Source organism: Hakea prostrata, chromosome 11 (assembly GCF_041222555.1).
Source record: "Hakea prostrata isolate BN-2017 chromosome 11, UWA_Hpros_2, whole genome shotgun sequence".
In the NCBI taxonomy this organism is placed as follows: domain Eukaryota; kingdom Viridiplantae; phylum Streptophyta; class Magnoliopsida; order Proteales; family Proteaceae; genus Hakea; species Hakea prostrata.
In genome coordinates, this window is record NC_142610.1 from 17,573,133 (window position 1) to 17,584,355 (window position 11,223).

The 11,223-nt window shown below is 37.3% G+C and overlaps 1 protein-coding gene across 1 annotated transcript; it reads right to left on the reverse strand.

Annotated features, from left to right (window-relative positions):
- Nucleotides 1–93: 93 nt before the first annotated feature.
- On the reverse strand, nucleotides 94–8,377 carry LOC149000482 (succinate--CoA ligase [ADP-forming] subunit alpha, mitochondrial). The gene is made up of 7 exons (XM_089139505.1): nucleotides 8,042–8,377; nucleotides 6,035–6,244; nucleotides 5,041–5,211; nucleotides 4,526–4,649; nucleotides 2,790–2,851; nucleotides 1,937–2,018; nucleotides 94–977 (listed from the first exon to the last, which is right to left on the reverse strand). Exons 1-7 carry the CDS (start codon nucleotides 8,267–8,269, stop codon nucleotides 832–834), a joined length of 1,023 nt encoding a protein of 340 aa, XP_088995631.1. The 5' UTR covers nucleotides 8,270–8,377; the 3' UTR covers nucleotides 94–831.
- Nucleotides 8,378–11,223: the final 2,846 nt, after the last annotated feature.

Sequence of the window (11,223 nt, forward strand, 5' to 3'; positions counted from 1 at the left end):
TCATAAATTATCGTAACCATAGCAGGGTCATCAAATTCCATCGGCCATAGTGTAGGAAGGCCAATCTCAAGAGCTGCTCACACATATGTGATACAGAGGCCTTCAAAGCCTACGTGACACTCGCCCAAATTTAGCGCATTCAAAAGGTTAACAGCAACCTTTTGTCCAAGTTCTAGCCAGTAAAAAAAGCAAGTACAAAACTTACTAGCAGTAGATTCAACACCAGAAATGTAGGCATATAGAATTGCTCGCACCATCCATTACATTCACCAAAGAAACAATCTCAGGATGGGAAGGTTATGCCCGGATGATAACTTCAAAGCTCATAAAATTTTCTATATTTTCTCTTCAAATGTACAGCGCAGTGACAAAACTCAGGATGAACAACAAATCCATGCAAGGCCATTTGCGCTACACAAGGCATCTGGGTCAAGCTGCTCTGTTGAACTTGCAGCTGTCAATGCTGTGGAGATGATGCTTTCTAGTAAAGCAGCTCTTAGTTTCTGATTCTGATGTGTTCTACACAAAGATCAACATAAATGAGAACATGATTAAGTGAAAAATGCGATCCATTTTTGACTACCAAACCTTAGGTGTCACCACGCAGGTGAAAAGAGTAATGGACTTACAAAACCTTGTTTACACTCATAGCATGAATGATTTATGTAAAATACCTCAGCCACCCCCCCCCCCCCAAAACCCAAGGAAAAAAAAAAAAGAAAGGCCGTAGAGTTTTGTTTTTGAATTTTATAGTAAGGACCTCCAACGGTGGAGCCCGATTAATTTTGTCTAAGGTAACAAAAGTCAGCTGTTTGAAGACATTGCTCTTGTCTAAACTAACTCACAAGACCCACGTTGTTTGAAGACATCAAGCATGGCAGCACCAATCTTTGCTGGCGACTCCACAACTGTCACCCCAGCTTCCCTAAGGGTCTTGATTTTATCTTGTGCTGTACCCTTTCCCCCTGAGACAATAGCTGCAGCAACAAAAGAATAATGCAAATCAAGATTGGGACTTCAAATTATTCAATATAAAACAAGACAATATATCCTCCTTTTCTCAAGAACATACAAAGCATAGCTAAACCCATATTTCCAACAGCAAGTTTACCCACACCATACAAAGGCTGTATCTCATACAAAGGCTGTATCTAGTGCACAAGGCTTCCATGTTTATAAGGGTCGTAAAGGTAGAACTGTGTATCAATCTCAACCTGGACCAGGATTTAGGAACTAGAACAGGATCCCACAAAGATAATAAGGTTTACTTGAAGCATTTTTTTGGTCAAATACTTGAATTCATTTGGTGAGGAGAATGCACCATGAAACTACTGTGCTGTTCCAAGCAATGGATGACAACCTTCAACAGTCAAACCAAACCTATTTAACTTAAGATGGACTAAATTAATTGTTTGTCCTCAGCCAAAAGCAAAGACAGTCCACAAGACCCAACACAATGGCCCAACCAAAGTGCACACCCACAAGCAGTCCCATTCTAGGCAACCTTAGAATCCCCCAGCCAAAAACAAAGACAGCTCAAGTGCTCCGGAAGTTTATTAGATTGGCCCAACCAAAGAGTCCATACCTCCCATATTTCTGTGAACTCCAATTCAGACCATCCAGAACTTATAACTTGACAGAAGTAATCTATAATAAGACTCCAGAAAATCCTATCCAAAATGACTGCAATATTTTCCAACTTAATGCTGAAAATTTAACCCATGATGTAATTCAGTGAGAATCTTGCCATAAGTGGGTCATGGGTGTCAAATCATTCCCCCACCAGGAAGCTAGAAAGCCATACATTAAATGGGGTTACCCCCCAAGACAACACCAAGAGAAAGTGGGTCATGGGTGTCTGAGTTTGATTTACATGCTACAAAGTATGCAAACAAAGAAAGAATCCCAAGATAAACAGAGCTGATATGTACTGTACCTCCAGCATGACCCATACGACGGCCCGGTGGAGCAGTGAGTCCAGCAATAAATGCCACTATAGGCTTCTCAGTCCCACTTTCCTGTTTTGATTTATTAAATCACAGAAGGTATATCAGTATCCCCTGAAGAGGATGCAGAAAATACAAATACAGGTAAATAACCATATATTATGAATGAACGACGTTCTTATTGTCCACGAACAAATATAGGCCAGACAACAAAAGAAGCATCACGAAAGAAGTTACAGAAGTGCCAAATTCATCCAAAAACAAAATTTATAAGTAGTTTCCTTAGCATCCCATTTGATTATTGATTTGTTAAGACTTAACCAAACAGACGGTGGGTTCAACCATCAGATGCATGCTTGAGAATGTAAAACAATTTGAGATGAAAAGGTAAACAGATCTTCAAGGGACCCTTCTAAAATTATAACATGAAGCTGGTGAAATAGGAAAGAACCCTGATAAAGGAGAGCTAAAAATTTTCCACAAGAATCTAGCCTTACATGGAATCATGAAAACGTTATCTTCTGCAAGCTCTCTTTCAGTTGAACACCCCAGCTCAATAGTTCAGTGTTTGGATATTATAGGCCAAAGTGTTGCAATATTAACAAATGCCAGTTTTCTATAATCCTTTACAGCAATCTTATCATCAATTTTTCCCCATGAACAGGTAAAATTATGAAATGAATGCTTGGTAAGCAGTTATAATGCAGATTATGGGGTGTTCCAAGACCAACTGATTAGACCAAAAATGTTGGAAATGATGAGAAAAGATGAATTGTTTTGGGTTAACAACAACCAAAGCTTTGAACAAAGTTGAACTAAAAAGTAAGTTACAATTACATCTACCTTGATTAAGGCAGCAGCATCCTCTTCTGCAGTCCCTCCAATTTCTCCTATAAGAACAACTCCTGAAATGCAAAATGCAGGCACAATAAGAAAATGCAGAACAACAATATTTTGGCTAACCAAAAGGAATGCTTAAATTAAGTTAAATTAAAATAATTAAAAAGGAAATTTCCTACTAAGAAACGTTAAGTTAAAAAGGAAATAAATAGGTCTAAGAATATCCATGACAAGAAACTAGGGAAGCTTTGGTCACAGAAGGAAAACCAACAGAATGCAGCCACTGATTTATGCATATATGCTGACTTGTTTAATCCATAAAGCATTCATCCCTTATCAAAAGAACTAAATATTTCATTATCATAAGGTGTTAATTCTAAGATCAATCAGACAACTGTAGATCCAGTACACAGGGTCAAGAAACTCCCCAGTCCCAGCCAGACCTGAATCTCAAGCACACTGAGCTAGTCAACTAAATCAAAGAAAAGTAGAGACTAACCTGGCCCATTGAAAACAATAAAGTAGACAAAGTTTGGAAGGGCAGATCAACAATTTCCATGGCTAGCTTACTCTTGACTAGCAAATCCCAAAACATACTCAGCAAAATTTTGCCAGAGCAGGAACTTCCCATCCAGCTATTAAATTCTGAGCATTTGAGATGGAGCCTAAATGGAGTTGCATTGTACCATTAAAGAGCACAAAATGAACATTAGGACTCTACTTTAAATAGATGCACAACCATTTGGATAGGCCACACATCACTGTGGTGGCCCATCATTCTAACTGCGTATATGGGGATCCTTACCTTGTCTCTTTGTGGGCCAAACCTTATAAAGGAATGGACTTCTCAACGATTTTGCAAGGCACATTACATTGACATACCACAAAGTTCTATTGGACAAAATTTACCAAAGACAAGATGATGACATGAACTGTCCATGTAGTTGGAAGTTGGAACGTTAACAGAACTGCTGCATGGCTACGAAATCAAACCCTAACTTCTTTGAAGAAAAACGCTGAAACCCTAAAGTTTTTCTGAAGGACTTTTACTGGTTAAGAACCCTTGCCCATATAAATCAAATACATCACTAAATATTGTCTATCACTGAAAAAAAGAAATACACATAATAGCAAAATGATAGAAACATTAGAAAATGGCTTCCACACATTTACCATGCTTTATTTTAGCCAAATAAATTTATTAATAACAACACACAAAGAAGGGGTGAAAAACTCAGAAACTACATCCAAATCAGTTTCACGTGGTAGGAACCAATCTCTTCCAAATAGATTGTTCAGGTCCATAAATTATAGCACTATTCCAGTCCTACTTACTCATTTGTTAAGCTCCCAAATCCTCCCTTGCCCAGGGTAAAAAGGACTTGGTTTCAAGACAAGTTTCATATCCAATAACAAGAGTATTGAACTCCCTCAATGATAAATGAGATTTTTCTTTTTCTGTTGAATATACAATGAGAGGCAAACAGTTTTCAAGGATGAAAAGCTTCAAGGAGGAATAAAAAAGGGACTTGTTTTCAAGCCGAATGTCAAATCCAATATCAAGGTATAGGAAAAAAAACACTTGGCACAAATACAAATAACAGCCAAGAGAGAGAAGAGAGAGCGGAGGGGAACCCATCAAACTATGATTCTGCTATGAATTTCTACTAAGCCTACCCACCCAGTTTACCACCATCATCTAGAAAAATTAGATGAATTAATCTGTACAAGCAGTTCACCTTCAGTCTGAGGATCAGCGAGGAACTTTTCCATGCAATCAACAAAATTTGTACCATTAAAGGGGTCCCCACCAATGCCTACACAGGTCGATTGACCTAGGCCTACTGCTGTGGTTTGGAAAACCTACAATGCACACAGACTAAAATCAGAGAATACAACTTAACAAAGATGAAATGACCACAGGATTCAGCAGCCAACAGCATAAAGGAAATCATAGTATAACTTAAATAGGGTACAAGAAAGAAATCTTTGAGGCCAAATAATATTACACCAATTCAATGACTTCAACCATCCAGTTTTGTGTATTCAAACTCTTAACTGTCCAAAACAGAAAGTCGATAAGTGCAAAGGCAAAGAAATCCTTGTATCAACTCAGAATGGTATAAATCATCAATCGGATATATTTCCAGCCTCAAAGATCTTATGAACATGGATGTACACCATGAGAACCACTATGTCGTTGGCAGGACACCCTGAGTCAACCAACAAACCTTTGAATTCCATGTGATCTTACCGCTTCATATGTCAAAGTACCAGATCGGGACACGATCCCCACACGTCCTGGTTTGTGAATGTATCCGGGCATAATTCCAATCTTACATTCACCTGGTTTAATAATTCCAGGGCAGTTTGGGCCAATCAACCGAGTCTTTGATTGCTTGTTAAGGGCAGCCTTCACTCTAACCTGAAATTCATAATAATTTGAAGTTAATAAAGTAGAAAAGAAAACCTATTCAACTTGAATAATTTAATGTTATCAGTGAAATAAACCTAAAAACAACTGAATGTTACTTAAGACACATTGTCTCTCAATAGTTCAAAGCAGCAAATCACCAAAAAGGTCTTGCAACTTGTATGAACTGGGGCAAGAGAAGCCAATTATGGTAGACGATGAGAAAATTGTCCAGAGAAGGCAATAGAAAAGTTATAAAGGATGCCAGACAAGGACATTGTACAAACACAGTGGGATTATTTTATTTTCCATCCAGAGCAAAGTATAGTAGAGATTGCCCAAACTTTAATATCCTGATTTTACTGAGTTGAATGTTAAGGAGTTAGTGTCCTGGTAAGTTTTTTGGTTCAATATGCTATTTTATTGATTAGTGAACACAGAGGTTTGATAACTCTTCAGTTTCTCAAGAAAGCATTCCACTTCACTACCCAAAAAAAAAAAAAAACACTAGCAAAAAAAAGAAAGCATTCCACTTCATCTTTCTTTCTGAATTAGGAAGTAGATTGCTGCACATAATGCTCATTCTCCAGGAATAATGGAGCCAGAACCTAACATTCTACTGCATAAAAAATACCAAGCAAAGATCTTTAAACTTTGAACTCCATACAGAAGCTGGAATAGGTTGTTCACAAAATGCTACAGTGGATTAGTGACTGCAGTATGCTTGACAGATAAAAGCACAGAGGTAGTGTGCATCATCAATTGTGTAAACCTTTGAATGACAGCAATCACACATGTAATTAAGATCAAGAAAAGCAATAACACCACAGCATACCATGTCATGTTGAGGGATACCCTCTGTTATGCACACCACTAGATCCAACTCAGCTTCCATCGCTTCCATAATAGCTGCAGCAGCAAATGGTGGAGGGACATAGATGACAGATGCATTGGCCTTAGTTTCCTCTTTTGCTTCAGCAACTGTATTGAAAACAGGAAGACCTAAATGTTCGGTCCCACCTTTCTTTGGTGTCACTCCTCCAACCTATTTTTTGGAAAAAAGAGAAGAAGGTAAACCATAATGATAGCCAAATCATTAACAAGAAAAACACGAACATCTTGGTTACTAAACTAATGTAAATCTCTAAATAATAAATGTAATGAGTAAGACGAATCATGGATGCATCCCACACATATAAGAATCAAAATAAAACAACAGGTTCCCAAAAGAAAGCAATTCACCTCTCATACAAAGGCTGCTAAAAGAGGGGGAAGTGCAAAAGAAATCTTCTAAAGCATTTAGATACTAGTTCAGATGCCCACAATCTGTATTATTGATGTGGTAATCAGTAATCACCTTTACCGAGGCAGCCAAGGTGCTTGGATGCCCAAATGTTCAGTCTATTTGCTTCTTTTAATTTCAAAGAAAAGAAGTCATATGTTGGGGAAGGGTCTAAGATACTCGTACTTTTATGCTGTTGCAAGGGATATTCAAAATCTTCCAGACAAGAAGACTAGTATAGTTTCGATAGTATGAAGTATTGACTCAAATCAACTACTATTAGTTATTGGCTTATCCAAATCACTAGATTCTTTTATAGATAACTAGTTTCCGGGACAGCTATAAGTTTTTGGACACCCATGTGCCCATTGATTAGTTGAGTATCTTTCTTCTGCCAATTCCTAATTGCAGCTTGATATATTTGAAGTTTTGAACTGCTAAAACCTAACCCCTATTTAGTCAAATCACCATTACTTATCTACCTAAACTTATTGATTCCATCACACTTAAGCAGTGACCTATTATTTCTTTCCAATTCAGTGAATGCAAGCACCTATGCACTAATTATTCTACCAAAATAATCATTTAGCATTTCTTCTTAGAACATTGTTTTAAAAATACATAAAAATTCTTTTCTAGACCCCAATAAGTAGAATGATTAAAGCTACTTCAACATAGAGTTTCACACGATACTCAAAAAACCATTTAAAAGCCTTCCAATGTCTTAGGCCATAACAATTCATCCTCAAAAGTCCCTCACTATGCCGCAATATGCTTCCCCACTTCAATCCAATGCAAACAAGATAAAAGATAGGTCTCTCCGTTAACTGATTTTGGGAAGCCAAAAAAATGTGTTTTTCTGTTGCACATGATCTTCGAAAGCAAATAACAAGGATTTTCTGAAATCAAATAATGTCGCCAAATGAGACTAGATAAACGTGTTAATCAGTCAGAAGTTCCAGTCAAGGCCTAAAAAATTATGTAGTCAAAGTTTTCTATTGCCCAATAACTTAACTTTGAATACACCGACCAAAATCTTTTTCAATATTTACGTGATTCTTCTTATTTACAGGTAAACTTGAAAGGGGAGAGAGGAACGGAAGTGTTGCAGCAAATAAACAGAAATTGTAGAAATAGCAGGTAGAAAAAATCAGATTAATCGCAAAATTTGCTTGATAATAGATAAGAGAACATACAAATATACTGGTGAGTGGTGATGACGCAAAAGTTATCCCTAATAGAAAATGAAATCAGATGATAGTCTGTTGAAGGTGGAATTAATTACACATTCATTAGTTTTCCATCATGAAAAAAATGAAACCCATTATGTGAGTATTTCAGATCAGCCTGCACGGAATCTTGAAGGGGGAAAAAAGCCGCAATCAAATAAACACAATACATTAAAATTGCCAAACCCCAGAAAATTTCCGGCAGATCAAACAAAAGATCAAGCAAGCAGCCAACTTTTAGACGTTAATCGCGATCCACAAAAGGTTTAACACCGCAAGATTTTTACTACAAGGGATAATAACAACAAATCGACTGATCAGAAATATTTACCATATTGGTGCCATATTCAATGGCCTGTTCTGTGTGAAAACTACCATTCTTTCCTGTAATACCTTGACAGATGACCCGGGTACTCTTGTCGATGAAAACAGCCGGCGGAGGTGGAGCAGCAGCGGCAAAATGGCGAGATTGAGATGAAGAAATAGAAGGTGAGATTGATTTGGCAGAGCTGAGCCTTGAAGCCAAAGGACCGAAGAGCTTGGTGGCTTGCCTTGACATTGCTCCTTAGACGACTACAAAGCAATACTCTTCCGAGAATTTGGTGCTCGCCTAAGAAGTAAAACTTCCAAATGCCAGAGAGGGAACGACCCAAGAGGAGAAGAGAGAGAGAGAGAGAGAGAGAGAGAAAGAATCTGAGAATTTTGTGGGCTGGGCCAAGTCATACTTTAGGCTTTTAAGAGTGAGAATTTTGTGGGCTGGGCCAAGTCATATTTTAGGCTTTCAAAGAGGATCGATACTACTGTGAAGGCTGGATTGCAAAATGTAGGATTCAATGTTTTTTTTTTTTTTTGGGGTTTTGTTTTTGTTTTGCACATTTTGAGGGGTCAAGTAAGGGCATCAATTGCGTATTGAAACCATTTAACCGTATTGAACCGCTAAACCATACTAAACCATGCCGTACCGCACCTTTAAAAGTTTGATACCGGCATCGGTTTTAGGTACTCATACCATTGGTATGTACCGAATTGGTACCATACCAAATTGAGGGATACAAATGTAATTTTACAATTAAAACACTTTACCTTTACCCTAACCCTAATTCTCTATTTCAGTTTTTCATTTCATCCTTCACTCCTCTTCTTAGATTTACTTGCTTTGTCTCTGTTAATATCAGATTCTATTGATTGTTTGATTGCAATTTCATTAGGATCTTAATGAAATAAAAGTGGCATGGGATCGTTCACACCAAAATTGTACTCCAACATTGTTTAAACTATTTTCCCGCACCGATTTAATACCGAAACGGTTTTCCAAATCCAAAAATCGTATCGTATTATGTAAATCTGATACGATACGTTTATGATTTTCGGTATTCAAAATTGGTACCATACCGAATTACCAAAACCATACCAATTGACACCCTTAGGGTCAAAAGACCCAAAACAACCACCCAAGTTTCCATCAAAATTTTAAAAAGCTCCTAAGCTCCACCTATAGGAACCCCTCAAGCTCCAAAGACTCCTTCATCACTAAGGGCATTTTTGACATCTTGTCAGCAACAACATTAACATCCCTGAGAATGTGAGAGGCCACATTGTCTATGCTCCTTATATTGTCGAAATGATGCAATAATTGTGAATGCTCAACTTAAATGCATGCACCACAAAGAAATTCTCCAAAATACCTTCTATCACCAAAGCCTTACTTCTTTGAGCTTGCTTATCTTTCTTGGAATGTACTACAAGGGATGAGTACACGTGTGATGTAAAAACACAAGTTAATCTCGAGAATTTGAGAGCTTAAGAGGATATAAAATTAGTGTGTTCAATGGTGCAAGGTAAAAGATCTCAAATGGGGTGAGTTGGGCTTATATAAATTACATTTTGTGTGTGAATGATGCAATGAGAGTGAATGCTCAACTTGAATACATGCACCAGGAAGAAGTTCCCCAAAATACCTTTTATCACCAAAGCCCTCTTTCTATGAACTTGCTTATCTTCTTTGGAATGTACTACAAATGATGAGAATAAGTTAAGGGTGTCAACTGTGTATCGAAACTGTTCAACCATACTGAACCGCACTGTTTAAAATTGTACTACAGCATCGTCTTTGCTGTAGTAATTTTTTTTGCCGACGTCGTGTTAATGTGTTTTGCCACCAACTATGCTTTTCTCATGGTGGGAAGATTTGTTGCGGACATTGGTATTGGTTTTGCTCTCATGATCGCCCATATGTACATTGTTGATGTTGCACCAACTTCATGTTTGAGGCTTTTTAACTTCATTTCCAAAAGTCTTCATCAAACACTTGAATCTTGCTGGATTACCTTTTAAATTTTGTGTTTCAAGGGCTTTTACTCTTTTTGGATTGGCGTCTCAATAGTGTTATGCATTGTGATGGTATTGGCTTATCACATGGATAATTGAAATTCATTATTTTCTTAATACATGAAATCATTTGCACATATCATCATATTTACAGATTTTTTGGTAAATGAAAAAGGGATGCAGTAGTGGTGACCTTACACCTTCTTCGCTTTTTCACAATGCTTGGACTTAAGAATTGGAGACCTATACAATCATTAGTCTTATAAACTACTAGAGCAAGTACTGACCCAATGAACATAACTCCACCGGAGGCATAACATAGTCCACAAAAGTCAGTAGCGATCCAATGCCCATGTCAAAGAGCACACGAACAACTGTCCAATGCATGAAACAAAAGAATAGAGGGGATTCAAATCTAAGACATGACATGAAGATTACCAAACCTCATGGAAGTGAGCTTGGGACCACTAAACCACTACTCTGCTGATAATTATATTTATAGTTAATTAATTAATAGAATAAAAAGTCAAAGAAGACATTATTTGTCCTTTTAATAATAAGGTGGCAAGTGAGTTTTTTCTTTGGTAAAAATTTGGTAAAAGTAATAATGTATTAAGGGCATGTTTGGTTACTTGAGTCTGAAGATTTCTCAAATCTATAAATTTCAAATTTATGGAGTCATAGTTCATAAAATTAACTCTTTGGTTAGCCTGAATCTTTGGAATGAAACCTATAGATTTATCCTAAAAAAAATTTATGGAGTCATGGTTCAAATGTTTAACATTTTTATAATAGAGATGAAATCCCTGGATTTCACCTTATACCCATAAATCTAGAGATTCATGTTTTTAGTGTAATAGAGATTTACACAACCAAACGGGTATAAATCTTCCATTCGTGAATCCAGAGATTTGAAATATCTGAATATATGTAACCAAACAGGCCCTAAAGGAGTCGGGATCATCTCCCCGTCGGGGGAGCACTCTGGGCCCGACGACTTCCCAACCACAAAATGCAGTGTGGTTCACAAGTGAAAAATAAACATTTTGAGAGAAAGAAAAAAAAAAACTCATATTTTCACCGGTGGATCCCGAAAAGGTGCCGAAAGGGGCACGGCAAGTTATGTCTTCTGTACTTGTTGTCCATTTTGTTATTCCAAGATAAGCATTAATTTATATATCTTTC

Bases quoted from the DNA above. Each gene is read 5' to 3' on its own strand.
- LOC149000482 (XM_089139505.1), bottom strand. From the start codon at position 8,269: ATGTCAAGGCAAGCCACCAAGCTCTTCGGTCCTTTGGCTTCAAGGCTC. The intron at 6,245-8,041 runs GTAAATATTTCT...TCCAAAAAATAG, and splicing joins TTGAATATGGCACCAATATG to GTTGGAGGAGTGACACCAAA. The intron at 5,212-6,034 runs GTATGCTGTGGT...TATGAATTTCAG, and splicing joins GTATCCCTCAACATGACATG to GTTAGAGTGAAGGCTGCCCT.